General features: G+C 41.0%; 1 protein-coding gene across 9 annotated transcripts in view; it reads left to right on the top strand.

Moving 5' to 3' along the window:
* Positions 1 to 18649, top strand: part of LOC146565164 (disks large homolog 2-like) — a 190237-nt gene that overhangs the window by 42851 nt on the left and 128737 nt on the right. For 4 of the 9 annotated variants that reach the window (XM_085288055.1, XM_085288051.1, XM_085288059.1 and 1 more), the window contains one exon: positions 8302 to 8370. The exons of 2 other annotated variants lie outside the window; for them this stretch is intronic. In XM_085288055.1, coding sequence (XP_085144181.1) covers positions 8302 to 8370 — 69 coding nt within the window. Of the gene's footprint in view, positions 1 to 8301; positions 8371 to 9356; positions 9493 to 15301; positions 15751 to 18649 lie in introns of those variants that run through there. 3 more of the 9 variants (XM_085288052.1, XM_085288057.1, XM_085288058.1) reach the window with 3 other exon arrangements.

The raw sequence follows: 18649 nt of genomic DNA, 5'->3' as shown, positions 1-18649 counted from the left end.
GTATTTGTCGGACTAAGATGCTCTTAAATCTGGGAGTAATCTGGGTCCTAAACTCCATATGCTTCAGGTCAAACAACACTGCAGCATCACTTAGAGTTAAAAACTGTCTAAATTCTTTCATCTTTAATAAAACGATCAGCATTGCTGCTTTACCAGGTGTAACTATAAAGTTTAACTTCCAGGCATCCATGGAAACAAAAGTTATTACATTTAACGGAGTTAGAAGTTAGCAGGAAGCTAGCGGAAGTTATCTCACTAGTTTCGCTAGTTACCTAAGCATGATATAGCATGTTCTGACTGAGAGATTTCTGAATAAATTCAAACGTACAGCTCTGCTGTCACTTCCAGCATAAATGAAGACAGGAAACTAAACAACAGTGATGTTTGTAGGGTTACTGAAGTTGGGCTAGCTGGTATATAATGATGTGCTACGTGATCGCTAGCGACACAGCTATGTTAGCATAACATAGTGAAGCTGGAGGACGAACACTAACACTTTTCCACTTATAAAAGTTAACGTGAGGGTTCCTGGTGGTTAGGGACAAATGCAATCGCATGACAGGATGCTGTAAACGGACCAAACTTCAGTCAGGAGAACAACTGAGATAATCCATCCACAATACGAGGTTAGTCATTAATATACTGCAACAACATGGAAATAGAGCAGCTGCCAGAGAATTCAACATTAATGAATCAATGGTACAGAAGTGGAGGAAGCAAGAAGAATGAGTTTAATAAAGTTTGATTTATCTGACTGCTTTGTTTCGCTTAATGTGCCTTATAATCCCGTGCACCTTATGGTCCGAAAAATGCGTACTGCACACTGCAGTTTAATGTTGCAAAGCACCTCTTTTTAACTTCAGTGGATATTATACATGGTTATGCTCAGGATATGTCAGCCCATTTCTACTGGAAATGCCTTTTGGTTAAACTTTCAGCAAGGAATTTGCATTTGCACTGTTACATTTTTATAAAGCTTTAATGTACATAAAAACCAGCTTCTTGTTTAAGTAAAAATAAATGGAAGGTTGTCTTTTTGCACTAGTAATGTTGTGGAGTTGTATTTTGTCTCGCATCAATTATATCGTCAGTTATATCGTTATCGCAAATTTTCAAATATATATCGTGATAAATATTTTTGGCCATATCGCCCTGCTCTACCTGTCAGGACTCTTGCTGCAGCATTTTGGATCAGCTGAAGGCTTTTCAGCGAGTTTTTAGGACATCCTGATAATAATGAATTACAGTCGTCCAGCCTGGAAGTAATAAATGCATGAACTAGTTTTTCAGCGTCACTCTGAGACAGGATATTTCTAACTTTAGAGATGTTGCACAAATGGAAGAAAGAAGTCTTACATATTTGTTTAATATGTGCGTTGAAGGACATGTCCTGGTCAAAAATGACTCCAAGGTTCCTCACAGCGTTACTGGAGGCCAAGGTAATGCCATCCAGAGTAAGAATCTGCTTAGATACCATATTTCTAGGCTTTTCAGCTGTTTCTGTGCTGTGATGAGCTCTGAAACCTGACTGAAACTCTTCAAATAAACCATTCCTCTGCAGATGATCTGTTAGCTGTTTGACAACTACTCTTTCAAGGATGTTTGATATGAAAGGAAGGTTGGAGATTGGCCTATAATTAGCTAAGACTGCTGGGTCTAGAGATGCTTTTTGAGTAAAGGTTTAACTACAGCCAGCTTGAAGGCCTGTGGTACATAGCTGATTATTAGAGATAGGTTGATCATATTTAAGATCGAAGCATTAATTAATGGCAGGACTTCTTTGAGCAGTTTTGTAGGAATGGGGTCTAAAAGACACGTTGATGGTTTGGAGGAAGTAATTATTGAAGTTAACTCAGAAAGATCAATTGCAGAAAAAGAGTGTTGTGGAAGTTTTCCATTAAATAAAGCCTGCAGACGAGCGGTGAGCGGTAGCTAACATTCTTTAAACAAAAAACACAAAGCACAGACAACCCAGCTTGTGGAGAGCCTACATGACCGCGGGGCAGATGGTCAGCAGAGTCTGAGCCTAGCATGGCTCTCAGTTAAATGCCTTCTCCAGGAACAAAAGGCAGTACACAGCTGTTTCACACCTTAAGGTTCACACTCCCTTGCTACCTCGCAGAGTCCTCAAAGAGACAAAAGAGTCTTCCTGTGGAGTCGTCTGCTGCCCCCAACTTCCTTGCTACACCCCCACCATTTGTCTGACTGTATGAGTGTGAGACTTGTTAAAATCCAGTGGCACCAAGGCATTATACAACAAAATAATGTGATTAATACATAAGTAAAGGAAATTCCTATACAAGAGTCTAACTTAACATCAATGGTACTAAGAGTAACTGTAGATAATATTACATCTGTGGGATGATTACTGGTAATTTTTCCTCTAATGATAAAAATGTTATTTGTGAAGAAGTTCATGAAGTTATTACTAGTTAACGTTAAAGGGATGATTGGCTCAACAGAGCTCTGACTGTTTGTCAGCCTGGCTACAGAGCTGAAGAGAAACCTGGGGTTGTTCTTATTTTCTTCAATCAGTGATGAAGAGTAAGATGTTCTGGCTTTGCAGAGGGCTTTCTTATAAAGCAGCAAACTATTTCTCCAGGCTAAATGATGATCCTCTAAATTTGTGACACGCCATTTCCTCTCCAGCTTACGAGTCATCTGCTTTAGGCTACGTGTTTGAGAATTATACCACGGAGTCAGGTACTTCTGATTAGAGACCTTAGTTTTCACCGGAGCTACAGTATCCAGAGTCGTACGTAGTGAGGAGGTGAAATTATTAACAAGATAATCGACCTCTGTTGGAGTAGCGTTCAGATAGCTGCTCTGCGTTGGTACAGGGCTATATATAATTCCCTTCTCGCCCCTCTCGAAGGCTCGTTCAGGTGTGGGACTTTGAGTCATAGGCCTTCTTGTAATCAATCCATGCAGTGCACAGGTTGGTCAGCCTAGTCTTGCAGTCTCGGCTGGCTGCTCGGTCTACCAGTAGCTGGTGTTTTGCGCCTCTTGTATTTTTGCTAATCCCTTTGTGTGCCCCGCTCATGTGCCTGTTCATGTCAGCCGCTATGATGCCTGACAGGAGCATCCATGCGGTACTGAGGCAGGTTATTGGTCGGTTGTTGGACGGGACCGGTCCCTTCTGGCTATCCTTGAGGATCAGGACTGTCCGGGCTTTGGTTTGCGTGGGGAGAGGTGGGTATTCCTCCTCAGAAGAGCATCGGCCATGTTTACCATAATTCCCATGGTCCTCACATTGGGAGCCTTGAGCGCGTGGCTGAAGATCTCGGAGATCAAAATCCTTTCTTTGTAGCACTCAAGCAAGGCTTAGTCCGCTGGGTCCATAGCGAGGTCGTGTTCTTCTGTCACGGTGAGCTGTGTGGCAGGAAGAGGTTGGACCCAAAAGCAGGACTCTGAGACAAAAACTTAGAGCAGCAGCTTCAATACCTGACAAAACAAATTACAAACAAAGTACATGAACACTAAGGAAACAAACGAAGATAAATTAGAACTAAGGATCTCCCAACTTGGCAACTTATGACCTGACGAGACTTGACATGACTGGAGAACATTGAACTAACAGAAAAACGCACAGCTCACGTGGGAATGTACAACAGGAGGGAATACCGCTGGACCTAATCTGATATAATAAGACAGGAAGGAAGCAAAATTGAATACACTAACACAGGACACGGGACTATCAAAATTTAAAAAAAGCAAGTCAAGTACGGAGACGAGGACGAAGCCACTCGAGCTTAACACTGAGACTGAGGAAGAAACAATATTAGTCTCCCATAAGTGCAATATTATTAAGTGCAATTTTTCTGATCCAACATAGTATTTTATTCTATTTTTTTCTAGTGATGTCTTCTTTTTGTTTATAGTATGTTATTCTATTTTATCTTTTTCTATTCTTTTGTTTTTCTTAATTTTTGCTGCTCTTAACTTCGTACTGTCCACTTTCTGCCATGACCAAACAAATTTCCTACGAGTGGGACTATTAAAGGTTTATCTTATTTTATTATAGAAACTATAAATATTGCATGAGCCCACACAATTCAAGAACCAAAACCACAAATGATACAAAATCAAAGAATATAAGAAAAAACCCAAAAACACATCAACACTGGGTCACAGATCCAGTGCCATGACACTGCCAGTTTTAGAGAACAATAAAATGCTGTTTCTGTGAATATCAAAATTTTATCTTGTCCATTCATGATCCACGAGTAACAAGTATGCTTACCTATACAAATGAGGTGTCATTGTTGGTCCCTTATAAAAAAAGAGTATATGTGGTTGATTGATTGTTGTCAGAACTATATTATATTATTCTTGTATTATTTAGAAAAAGTGTAGAACTGGTCTGTGGGCATCAAGGCTTTATGTTTCTGTGCTCATTGCATGTTTAAATTAAAAGGGGACTAACCAGTTTGATATTCGACTCATAATATTAATAACAATAAAACTACTACTACTACTAATAGATGTAGTTAAACTTGTAGAGGTAGTCATAGGCTGTTCTTTGTAGTAACAACTCAACCTACAGCGTCATGTGCGTGCGTTATCGTTTATATAGTTCCAAAGAGACTGAAAATAATCTCTCTGTAACAGCACGATCTGCTGAACCACTTTACTAACGTCATCTAGTACTGTCATGATAGAGATAACTAAAGAGGATTAGTCCTCATAGACTGATGATCCCTCCATGAGGCTGTCAGTACACTGTTATATATCCTGTTTTGCTGCCACTGTCAGGGCTCTGTGTGCGGGGAGGTGGAGATGTGGATCCAAGTGCAGGACTCTGAGACGGAAATATAACTGAAAACCTCAGCTTTATTGCTGGCACCAACAAAACAGAAACCAAACATGAAAACACTAACTGGAACACACAGGCAGGATCTGAGGGTACGACGCGACACCGAGCATGGAAAACACAGGGCTTAAATACACAGGGTAGTAATGAGGGAATGGGCAACAGAAGGGAGTCACAGCTGGGGGAGATCAGGGCTAACGAGACGGGGGAGCTAAGCTGCACACACTAACATAAGACAAAGACTTTCACAATAAGACAGGAAACAAGAATTACTAAACCAGATGCAGACATGACACTGAGAGACAGACTAGACACTGAACAGAAACTGCAATGAGAACCCAAAACCTAAGAACTGATCCCTCACCAAGAATAACAGAAACAGATCTATAATGATAATAATAAACAAAGCACCAGAACATCAGAAAACAATCCATAATGCAAAAATACACCAAAACATAATAAACTCAAAATACTGGGTCCAGTGGACCCAGAACCGTGACAGCCACAATCAGATGGATTAGGCAAATGTACTAAGAACTAACGAGATGCCAGATGGCTTTATCCAATTAAATTATGGGGTCCAAAGATGTTCATCTATCTCATATATATAGCACCGAGTGCTCCGATTACCACGGGGACCACTGTTACCTTCACCCTCCACATCTGCTCCAGCTGTTCTCTGAGCCCTTGGTACTTCTCAAGGTTCTCGTGTTCCTTCTTCCTGATGTTGCTGTCATTCACTACATCGATCACTACGGCCGTCTTCTTCTGTTTGTCTACCACCACTATGTCCGGTTGGTTAGCCACCACCATTTTGTCCGTCTGTATCTGGAAGTCCCACAGGATCTTAGCTCGGTCATTCTCCACCACCCTTGGGGACATCTCCCATTTTGACCTCGGGACTTCCAGGTTATACTCGGCACAGATGTTTCTGTATACTATGCCGGCCACTTGGTTATGGCGTTCCATGTATGCCTTGCCTGCTAGCATCTTGCACCCTGCTGTTATGTGCTGGATTGTCTCTGGGGCATCTTTACACAGCCTGCACCTGGGGTCTTGCCTGGTGTGATAGACCCCAGCCTCTATGGATCTTGTGCTCAGAGCTTGTTCCTGTGCTGCCATGATTAGTGCCTCTGTGCTGTCTTTCAGTCCAGCTTTGTCCAGCCACTGGTAGGACTTCTGGATATCAGCCACCTCCTCTATCTGCCGGTGGTACATACCGTGCAGGGGCCTGTCCTGCCATGATGGTTCGTTCTCTTCCTCTTCTTTGTTGGGTTTCTGCTGGCTGAGGTATTCACTGAGCATGTGGTCAGTTGGGGCCACCGTTCTGATGTAACTGTGGATGTTCGTTGTCTCATCCTGGACTGTGGTGCTGACACTCACCAGTCCACGGCCCCCTTCCTTCCGCTTAGCGTACAGCCTCAGGGTGCTGGACTTGGGGTGAAACCCTCCATGCATGGTAAGGAGCTTCCTTGTCTTTATGTCAGTGGCTTCTATCTCCTCCTTTGGCCAGCTGAGTATCCCAGCAGGGTACCTGATCACAGGCAGGGCGTAGGTGTTGATAGCCCGGATCTTATTCTTACCGTTCAGCTGACTCCTCAGGACTTGCCTGACCCTCTGCAGGTACTTGGTGGTTGCAGCTTTCCTAGCGGCCTCTTCATGGTTCCCATTTGCCCGTGGGATCCCCAGGTACTTGAAGCTAACCTCTATGTCTGCAATGCTGCCTTCTGGTAGTTCGATCCCTTCAGTTCTGACTACCTTCCCTCTCTTCGTTACCATCCGACTACACTTCTCCAGTCCGAACATTATTCCGATGTCATTGCTGTATATCCTGGTGGTGTGGATCAGTGAATCGATGTCTCGTTCACTCTTGGCTTGTCGTCATCCACGTAGAGGAGGTGGCTTCCAGTTGCTCCATTTCGTAGCCAGTCTTATGAGGGGGAAACCAAATAACAGAACCTGAAAACAAGAACTCAGGAAGTACTGGCAAACTAGGAAGCTAGAAATACTAGGACAGAAACCAAAACAAACAGTCATACTCATAATAACATCAAAAGTAAAAGTACAGAAACCAAAAACACTGGGTCACCAACCCAGGACTGTGACAAATATATTCCCACAGAAAACTGCTGCTCTAAGCCTAATTTTAAGTAGAAGCAAGAGTTAAATCACCTGCTGAGTTAATCTTATCTGCCAATCTGGCTCTTTCAACACAAAGGCAAAGGAACATGTGAGAAAGAAGCAAAATGTAAATACAAGAAAGAATCTTATTTAAATCAAATCAGGGAACAAAACTGAAATACTTCACAGAAAACCAAGACCATAACTCATGGGATCATGTGTGCAGTCCTGATGCAAAGCATTGCACATTCCTCTTAGGACATTTTAGGAATGAGAAATGATTTATTTATTCCATATTAGACAAATTCTTTTGCTGAAGTAGGTGAAACAATGACGAAATAGTAATATATATACATATATGCAAATATTCTGGCTGTTCCCTTATGCATAAGAGTCCACCACAGCATGCAGCTCTGCATGTTTGATATGTGCTGAATCATGAACAATAATAATAATAATGTTCTTTTTGTTTTTTGTTAATGGAAGAATTATGTGAATTATGTTTTTTCACTTCCTGAACTTTCTACATATATTCTACATTACAGTGATGTGTTTGATTTTATTTCTCAGCTGCATGTTCATTTGGTAACATTTGTATACAAAAAAGCAGGTAATATATCATCTAACAACTTTATGTTAAAAATGTCACTCATTGTAATCATAGTTGAATCAGCTCTGTTCGTAGCAGCATTTTGTTTTTCCTACTTTTGTTTTGGCAGATTTGTTGGTAGTTATTATGTCCAGTAATAACCACAGAGGGCGGCCACATTAGCTAAAATAATAGCTGAATGAGTATAGTATAGATTGACTCAGTTAATTGGTTTGAATTCTGATGGTGTCCTAATCCTCCTCTAGTTTATGCAGTGTTCTGTCAAATTAGTATCTTGTGAGCGAGATCCATCATCTGTTTTTGTCTTAATATTACATAAATAATACTACATAATAACAATTCATAGCTAAATAATACTTAACTTAATGAATAAACATAAATTATGTAATAAAAAATAACTAAATGATTCTACATGAAAAGTTAAAGGTATTGCTGTTAGAAGCAGGATGGTATAAAGAGGTTTTATTTTTAGGCTTAGACTATTTGAGCTTCTAATTGGAGACAGTCTGACCAGCGTATGATCACTTCATCTACTTATCGTTGCCAGATCTTGCATAACTCTTACAACTGCATCCTGTTACTGTTGTGCAGTTACCAGCTAGTCAACACTTCAAAAACCTCCATATTATATTATTATTTCACAATATACATACACAGTGTTCTTTGTTGCATGTGTATACTTCAGCTAGGCATTTCTAAGAACAACACCAGTCATTATCAGAGCTGAGTGGCTTATGCACCTGTTTGTTGTTCCCAGCAGAGGGAGCACAGCAGCTCAGAGCCCAGTGGGAGAGCGCAAGCAGAGTGCAGTGCAAACACCCCTGAGGTGAGTTTCTGTATGTTTGCAGTGTAGCAGTAGTGTATGGCTTGCAGTAGATTAGTGGGATCTTGTGTACATCACAACAAGTGCCTTGTGCCTCTGCTAGCAGCATCCATTTTAGTTGATTTAGTTCTGCATTCAAACTTGTACACTCATCAACAGTCATAGCATGGCAGAACACTGCAGCCCAGCACAGCACTTGGTTCCTTAAGAAGCAGCTGGAGGAATCTGGTGCTGCATAATCCCAGTAACAGTAAGCTCGAAATGTAAACAAGATTAGTGCTTGGCACCAGAATAACAACTGCTGTGGTAATAATATGTTAGTGGTACAAACTGGGCTGGAACGACGTTAGCCAAGCTTTTTGTTAGGGTCTCAGAGCAGGGACTGGCCTGTCTGAAGATGACAGTGTTAGTTTGCTAAGCAGTACTAACTGAACATGATTAAGAACCTGAGAGTTTATTTGTTTGAATGGAAATTAAATCTTTCCTGTGCAAATTAGGCTCTCTGACATGATCATAGTATGACAGAGTATGATCAGAGAGTCTGATTTAAGAAACTAAATGTCTGTAAAACGTCCAGTTTTAAATCAATGGGACAGCAATACTGTTCACTCCGTGTTTGTCTGTATCGATCCGTAGTTTTGTACTCATAACATAAATCTTAGTGAATTTCATTCTCCTTTATTCATTGTAAATTAAAATGGAGCCAAGTAGAAGTTGTCTATAGCCATCGAGACTACAGTCATGAAACCCATTATTGCATTTCAGAAGAAAATGTTTTGTGTTCATTTGTATAGGACATGCAAAGTGTACAGTGGATTCTTCAGTAAATCCGTCATGCAAATAGCTTGCACTGTCAGTGTTGTTGCATACAACAAGTGGCAGCTCTAACAAAGGAGGTTAAAGCAGTCCTGCTCTGTAATGCAATAAGTCAAAGCTACCTGAGCCACATCGCCTGAAAAGATTAGCTCTGTCATTCTGGCAAAGACAGTTTGTGCTTGCAAATGTCTTCAGTAAGAGCAAGAAGCAACTGGGACTGGAGGGGTGCTGCTTCAAACACTAATGAAGGCAGTAATCAAGGTCAAAATCTGCAACACGCCTCTTCTGCAGCATGACTCCAGCAAACAGGTACCGTGACAGCTGATGTGGAGGAAATGAGCAGTTCAGGTTCTCATAAGTGGGAGATGGATCACATGGGAAGGGTTAAAGGTCTGTGTTATAGTGCTAGACTGACTAGAACGGACTAGAACTACACTTTCTTCCGCACAGTTATATAGTACGATAGATGCTGAGTTAGTAATGATGTACGTGTAACCATGGGAGCTTACCACCATCATAACCAGCACAAAAGATTCGAATACAAACAACAAAAGAAAATATACAGAAATTTGGAGTTTATGACAAAGAAAAATTAACTGATGAAAATAACTTTGATGTGTGAGTTTGTCTGTGTTTTTTCAGCAGTGTGAGCATGTCTTATTGTGCTCTAATTGTTGCCTAGACTGAACACTTGCATGCTCCAACACAGCATGCTGCTTCTTTGGATTATAGCTTAATGCCGTTGCTGCTGCCTGTTGGAGGATACTGATCTGATAACAACACATCCTTTAAGTCCTGAAGGTTGTGAGGTGGGACCTCCATGAATCGAATTTATTTGTGCAGCAAATACAACAGATGTTTGATTAGACTGTTTTATATAACCAGTTATGGTCCTCAAACCATTCCTGACCCTTTTTAGCAGTTTGAGCTACAGTAGCTTGTCTGTTGGATCAGGTCAGATGGACCAGCCTTCGGTCACCACGTGAATCAGTGAGACTTGGCCTCTCATGACCCTGTCACTAATTCCTCACTGTTCCTTCCTTAGAACACTAAATAGATGCATCCATCAATATGAATGTGTGTGAATGGTAGTTAGGAATTATTTAAAAGCGTACAAAAAAGTGCTTGTGTGACTGACTGTGAATGGGTGAATGTGGCATGTTGTATAAAGCACTGAGTGCTCCAGAATTGTAGAAAAGTGCTATATATAAGATAATATATAATATATAAGCAGAGGCATCACACAATACACAGAATGTGAACCTGACAGCGGACTACAGCAACCTCCTAAAGGAAGAGCCATGACGTGATCCTCGCCTAGTGGCTGAAGAACCTCGTGGCACTCTATGATCACCTGGCAGCACAAATAAATTGCTAAGAAAAGGCAGATTAATCAAGATCATGAAGGATCCCCACAACAGTACAGTGAATGAGCACAACAGCGATCAGGGAGTTCTAGTTTCAGAGAGATGAGCAGCTGCTGGCTAACAATCCAGACACAGTGGTGGTTGCAAGGATCTGAAGACTGCCGTCGTGATAATGTGGCAATCCCAGCAGTCAGGATGTTACAACCTGCCTCAAAAGCCACAACATAAAAGTGGAGACTGACACAAGAGTTATAAGAAGCATAGGTTATATTTTTAATTACAGCAAAACTAAATGCTCTTAAATGACATGTTAAAGCAAACATGGATGCCCCTACATGAGGATCACAAGTTGCTGCACTGAACACAGAAAAGTAATATGTGACCAACAAAAAGAGGATACAGCAGCCACAAACCAAAAGAAATACCACAACGCAAACCACAAGTAGCAACCAATATTTCCAACTAAGTGATCTGTTTGTGTAGTCACAAAGTGAATGATCAAGTAGTCCTAGATGTTGTGGACTATGTAGCTAGCTGCTGGAACGTAATATTTTCACAAGATAACATGAGATTAAAAGAGCGGGTCTACATGCAATGATGCTAGCGCTAGCCATGCTAGCATGCTACCTCCAACAGATAGTCAGACTGAGTCCACAGGTGATGACTCAGAGTCAGTTTTTTACATATCCATGTTAGAAAAAGCGGGAATAGCAAGGCTAAATGCCTTTTTAGAGTGTGTGCTTGTACAAAGGGCAGTGCAAAGTTTTCAGCGTAAACAGCAGTGTTGTTCAATTCAAACAGTTAGCTACGTCTTCCCCTCCGTGAATCGCTAACCAATCAGTGAGCTCCTTATATTGCAGCAGACTGCATTACTTTTTCTCCAAGGACCCAAAAACAAAGCAAAACAAAACACGGAAATGGTAATGGGCATAGGTAATCTGATAGTTTACAGCTAATTCTGTAGCTAATCCCAAAGATAATGCATTTGCTAATATGATCGCTATGAACTGACAGGAAAGGTAAATGCAGTGAGTAAATGGTTTTGAAAATGAGGAGTGGAATCAATTTTAAATGTCAGAAATAAATCTTGATTTTTGAATCTTTTTATTTCTCTTTTTAAAATTGCATTTTAAAAAAGATTGATTGAATGATTTCAAAATGTATTTTGGTTTTTATAAAGAGTTAAATTTTTTGTGAAAATATAAGCTTCTTTAGTTAATGTTTTTATTCATTTATTTTATTATTCATATTATTGTCTGTGTAGATACTGTGCTGGAGTGGACAGGGGGTGAAGGGTAGATTGGGAGAAAAAAAGTGGAGGAATAGAAGAAGAAAAAGGACAGAAAAAAGAGAGAAAAGAATGGGCGTTTGGGGAATAACAAGAGGAGAGGCGTGTAAGATTGTACCTATGCTTGCTGGTCCCAACCCTCGATAGTCACGTTTTGGGGGGTTTAGCAATCTTGGGGGGTTTACGAAGGATAATCTTTACGTTTATCCTTCGTACTCTATATTCCAATGATTGTTTTACTCTGTGTTGTTGTTGCTGTTGTCCTTGTCCTGGATATGTCTTCCATAGTTGCTATTTTGTTTTCTCAATAATAAAAAAACAAACAAACAAACAAACAAACAAAAAAGAAAGGAGAAAAAAGCTAATTATTCACTGGTTGTTTAAGAAAAAGGCATTGTTGCTTTCTCCTTAAACATTTCTCTCTGGGACTTTTCCCACTGACTTAATTTTTAGAGATTTTGGGGGGGGGGGGGGTTTAGAAAGACTCACCACACACCCAATGCTGCATTAGAGTCGCATTAGAATTTCTTGACATTCTGACTGAAAGAGTAATAAAAATTCTATCATCTCGTTTCACAAGCAACTCCCTAACGTTATCTAATACGAGTTTGTATGAATATACGAGGACATAGAGAGAAAAGATGAAAACCAACTGTGCAAATCAAAAACACGCCAACAGCATTGTTGTCATGTTTGACTTTTGGCCACAGAAAAAGAAGGCTGCAAAGCTTAGATGCATGAAAAAGAAACACAAATTTCTTTTTCATGCATTTATAGAATCTTAGGCAAGACTGAACTGCACTGCAAGTTCTGTACCGAGTTCTTCTTCATATAACTGGATGTTTCATTAAGTAATTTCAGTTGAAAATTGTCAGAGGTTAGTTCCCCAGACCTCATCCACCTGGGAGTGTTTAAATAAAGGACTTAATACATAGCTCAACAATAGTTGATAAAGTATCGCATAAAGTATGTTCCAGTCACTTTGTAATTGAGAATAAGAGTGCACATCTGCAGACAAATAGTTAAATCTGTGATTCTGGATTGCATTAAAATGTGCCACTGACAATGCTTGGTGCCTGCATCCACTGCAGTATTGCACTGAGCACATATTTGGATCAGTTTTCAAACTCTATCAAAGATGAAAAGTCAAAAGTTGATTTTTTTTTAAAAATTTGCTATGTTTTGATTAGTGGTGGCGGATGTGTTTAGTGGTGGTGCTTGTCACTACCCGATCCATACCGGAAACCCGATCGGTACCCCGCATGCGCAAATCTTACGTCACTTCCTCTCTTTGCCAACATTGCGACATTCAATATATTTGAATGATACGGTTAGCACCCAGTTTGCTCCTAGCATTTCTCAGCAGCTCTGCCTCGACTACCGGGACATTTAAACAATGGATAATCCATATCCGCAAAAAATTTTGCTGTTCTCCTCAACAGAGAGCGTTCCCCGATTGAACAACAGTGCCGTAAAATAAGAAGAATGGTGCCTAATGACAGAGTTAATAATACAGACATTATAATATGTCACGCGAAGATTCAGCAGCCAGATGAAGTGTTTACTGGCAACTGACAGTGATAGCGGACATTATCATCACTTTTCCAACAATCCTCTCCACACAGACGAGCATAAACACACTCGACTATCACTAAATCAGATTTAACACACGTTTGTAATGACGCTAATTCAGTTTACAATAGGGTTCATTCGCTCAGTCAGCAGGTGGCGGTATCCTCGTACACTGGGGAGTACACTGCCATTAAACGAACAGAAGAAGAAGAAAACCCCTGCACATGCGCGGTACGGATCGGGTAGACCCGATTTGTACGGTCCGACTTTGCACATGCGCAGTAAGGATCGGGAGTCCTGATCTGTCACTATCTTTTTACTTTTTTGTTTTTGTCTACATTCTATTAAATGTTTCATTATCGGAAACATTTTAAGAGATACTTGTTATTCTTAACATCTTAACAGATACTCTGACCTGTAACTATCGTAAAATGCTTCGACCGGAAGTAGACACCTTTCGCGCATGCGGGGTATCGATCGGGTTTCCGGTACGGATCGGGTAGTGACACTTGGTGTTCACTCTCTCCGAGTATCACTTCCTGTTCCTGTTCTAACACAGTGGTGCCTTTGTGTCACTTTTCTGCGTAGCAGTTTAATTAAAAACTTATAGATAACTTCTTATTTCATAGTGTAATCTTCACATGCTTCATCTAAAGCACACTCGCTAATTTATTGTTACAGTATTCACTCACTGTGTCTTTAGGGTTTCACTAGCTTAGCTTAGCTCATAGCATTGCCTCTTCATCTGTCCCTCCTGCACTTTCCTGCTCATTGTGTCAGATTTTCAGTTACTCCTCGGCCTCTTTTAGCAGTAATGATACTTGTAAAAGATGCAGCCTATTTTCAGGTCTGGAGGCCAGGATCACTGAATTGGAGACTCGACTTCACACCCTTGCAATAACCCATAGCTAACCAGGCCCCTGTAGCCGGTGTAGCCAAAGATAGCATAGGCCCTGCTAACAGGATGGCTGACAGTGAGGTGGAAGCATAGTCAAAAGTTACAGTAATTTTAAAAAATGTCGGAAAACCCTGTCAGTGACGAGTTAGGGTTTAAAGGGCCTTGGTACACCACCAACCTTTTTATGTATCTGAGACATGTGAAGCTGAAAACCTCAGCAACCAAAGTCAGTTGTCTTCCCGTGTCCTTCAACGCACATATTAAACAAATATGTAAGACTGCTTTCTTCCATTTGTGCAACATCTCTAAAGTTAGAAATATCCTGTCTCAGAGTGACGCTGAAAAACTAGTTCATGCATTTATTACTTCCAGGCTGGACGACTGTAATTCATTATTATCAGGAAGTCCAAAAAACTCGCTGAAAAGCCTTCAGCTAATCCAAAATGCTGCAGCAAGAGTCCTGACAGGGACTAGAAAGAGAGAGCAGATTTCTCCTGTATTGGCTTCCTGTTAAATCCAGAATTCAAAATCCTGCTCCTCACATACAAGGTCCTAAATAATCAGGCCCCATCTTATCTTAATGACCTTGTAGTACCATATCACCCTATTAGAGCACTTCACTCTCCGCCTTGAGGCGACTGATGCTGATGTTGAATTGAATTGATTATAGCGGAGATGCTGACAGATTTTTCATTTGTTTTACCTAAAGCCAAGTGGGAAACATTTTAAACATGTAATTCCTAACATTAAAGATCCATAAAGTTCTTTTGCTTAGAAACTAGTGAGTGGAAGGGTGAGTGCTGTGCTGCCACTGGATGCAGATTAAATTGAAGCCAGTGTGTTACTGAGTTCCAGCAGTCTGCCTCAGCAGACAGCCAATGAAAAAGAGAGCAAGGGGAACCTTTACCATTACCAGAGCTGACGCTCCTGTCCTTCCTGCCCTTGCTTTCTCTCACCGTATAGCACTGTTCTGTTGTGCAGCCTAGAGACGAGCAGAGAATGGACTCAAACGAGGAGGCAGAGGGTGAATGAGAGGGAGAGAATCTGAGGAAGAATTTGGGGTTGGTGTGTGGAGCTACTGTTTTGTGTGCGTGTTAGACGATGACGTGCGCTGTGCTCTGAGATGGCGTAAAGAATTCTGATTGCCTTCAGCGGTGTGGAGGAGGCATCTCAATCCTTGAGAGGGGCCCACATGCAGTAATGTCTGTCCGCTGTGGTTTCTCTCCTTTGCAAAGGAGAGCGTGTGCATGTTTTCTTCCTCTTTCCTCCCCCTCTCGTTCTCTGGTAATCCTTACCTCCTCGGTTCTTCATACTGGCATCTTTTTCCGTCTTCCCACATTTTTCCTTCAGGGATGAGATAAGTGGTGATGAATCTGACAATATATTGAGAGCTCCTTTTTTGTCTGATGAACATGGATTGTCTTTGCATTGTCACAACCAAGGTAAGAGACATGATTCACTGGACTTGAGAATAGTCACTGTACGGGAATGAGGGATGAGGTAAAGCAGGGGAAAACGCTGTTTGTGTGTTGGTTGTTTCTGGATGAATATAGATGTTTGCTATCCCTCCCTCCTGGTTGTCTTCATTCCCATGTCACTCTAAAGTAAAAAGTTGTATAAATTCATTTTCATTGCTGCTGCTGGACATTTCTGTTTACCTGTTCTGGTTCACGTCTTTCAGTCAGCAACACTATAAAAAGCTCAGATATGGCAACAGAAGCTGTTTTGAACTTGTGGCTCTGCTGCAGCCCAGTGCTCACACAACGTGAGTAATGCCAACACTGCAAGAAAAAGGTTGTTTCACTGTAACGCAGAAGTCTTTGTGCACACCTGGAACATTTTATTTTAGAAAATGTTTAAGTTACTGTGCAAACGATCATTGCATCACTCAAAAGAGCAGTTCTTCAGTCCCTGTGACCACCATACTGTCATCATGTTTATTAGATTTCCTTTCTAAGTTATTGTTTCCTTGGTATACATAATCCTTACCTCTTTCCTGTTTATGATTCAAAATTAATTCAAAGTATCTCATCATGACACTTGTAACATCACAAAGCACCGTGAATGAAGAACATCAGACAGGGATCATCGGTGGTTGAGGATAGGACCACAATGGATAACTTCAGATGCTGCAGTGACTCTACGCGGCTCATAGCGTTAAAAACATTTTAATAAATGGTCTGCCATCACTATGTCAGAAGTTTAATTTTTGTTCATGTTGGATAATCTTTCTTTACATTTGGGTATTAAGAATATATTTAATTACCAGAAAAAGTATTTCTACTGGCATTAGTTCCAAGTTTGTAACATCTGGTATTGTGGCGTCCCTGGTTGCAGCCATTGGCCCCTGTTTTAATAGTCACGAGTCAAAGTGAAACTCTCTTTGAATATCACCTTTATTTTCATCTAATCTAAAACTGTATGATCTTTACGGACATAGGACAGTGCAGAGAAGACAGAAGCTGGGAGAGGGTGCACAGTAAATGGCCGGTGGGTTTGAACCCAGGTCTCTGCCCTATCACATCTGTATTTATAACCTAACTATGTGGGACAATATTACAATGTTAACCACCTTGAGGCGACTATTGTTGTGATCTCATCCTGCATAAATAAAAATTGCATTTAATGAAGTTGACATTTGTTTCTCTTTTGTGTATTAAAATTACAGCAAAAATCATTTCTAAACCTTTTTTTTAGGAAATATCACCAAACTTTTGAAGTTTCATAAACTGATGACCACAGAATCACATTTGTAGCTCTTCTCAAATGAATTAAACTACATTTCTCTGGAATCACCTGCAGGTTATATTCAAAGTATGTAAGTATGACCTATGGTTAACCAGCTCTCTGGTCGGTGTGTTAGCTGTTGAAGCTATTTTAGCACTAATGGTACTCACTGCAAATGCAGCTTAGCTCAGTGCATTGTACACCGAACTGTTAGAATCTTATAATTAGATTCACCACAGTAGCTGGTGTGGATATAGTAACTTAGCTTTAGTTAGCTGGGCTCTAACCCGAGCTGCCAGGACACCAGGCTGGCTGTGAGGGTCCCATTATAATTCAGTTTAATTTAATTTTGTTTATATAGTTCCAAATATTCGTCAACATGTGTTATATTGCAAGGTAAAGGCCCTACAATAATACAGAGAACCACAACAATTAAATGACTCCCTGTGAGGAAGCACTTGGTGACAGTGGGAAGGAAAATCTCTTTAAGAGACGAAACCTCTGGCAGGATTAGGCTCAGGAAGGGGAAGCCATCTGCCACAGTTGTTTGGGGGTGAGGGGAGGGAGACACTGTGGAAGATAGCCAGAGACTAAGAATAACTGATGATTTAAATGCATAGTGGTTTAGAAACACTATTTTTACTCACTGTGTTTATAAAGGTGAATAAAGAAAGAACATTCAGCGCATTGTGTGAATCCCCGAGCACACTAGACCTACTGAAGCATTCAGGGTCACCTGATCCAGTCCTAGCTACAGATACAGCCACTTACAATAACCACCTGGATCCTGACAGGACCGTGGCAGATCCTTAGCCGCTCCGCAGCTGGTTCTTAACCAAATCTTAGCTGGCTGGGAGAGGTAGTTCTAAGTGGCTGTATCTGTCTGTGCTTTAGCAAAGATCTCTAAAAATCTTCCCATTAATACAGAACATTGCAGCGAGAGTAGTGACAGGGACCAGAAAGAGAGCAGATTTTCCCCCTTTTAGCTTTGCTTCATCCATCACTCTAACCCTGTAAAATCCTGCTCCTCACATACAAGGTCTTAAATAATCAGGCCCCATCTTATCTTAATGACCTTGTAGTACCATATCACCCTATTAGAGCACTTTGCTCTCGCTCTGCAGCCCTACTTGTTGTTCCTAGAGTATTTAAAAGTAGAATGGGAGGCAGAGCCTTCAGTTTTCAGGCCCCTCTTCTGTGGAACCAGCTTCCAGTTTGGATTCAGGAGACAGACACTATCTCTACTTTCAAGATTAGGCTTCAAACTTTCCTTTTTGACAACTCTTTATTGTTAGGGCTGAATCAGGTGACCCTGAACCATCTTTAAATGATGCTGCTAAAAGGCTTCCACTGCTGGCAGCTTCCAGTGACTGTTTCTTTTTGACTAATCCCTTCACTCTTTGTTTTAAAACACCACTACTGTTAATTAGTAACTTCAACTCTTGCCTTGCCTCCTATTGTTCACCTTTTGTCCTGTCTTTTTTTGCTCTCCTCCTCTTTCCCCTCACCCTCAACTGATTGCAGAGGATGGTTGCCCCTCCATGATCCTGGTTCTGCTGGAGAACCAGAACTCTGTGTGTGTGTGTGTGTGTGTGTGTGTGTGTGTGTGTGTGT

Source organism: Mchenga conophoros, linkage group LG10, assembly GCF_057382185.1.
Source record: "Mchenga conophoros isolate Kocher_MC1m ecotype Shallow Benthic linkage group LG10, M_conophoros_male_GT1.1, whole genome shotgun sequence".
NCBI lineage: Eukaryota > Metazoa > Chordata > Actinopteri > Cichliformes > Cichlidae > Mchenga > Mchenga conophoros.
Note: the sequence above shows the minus strand (reverse complement) of the source record. Positions and strands in the feature narration are given on the sequence as shown.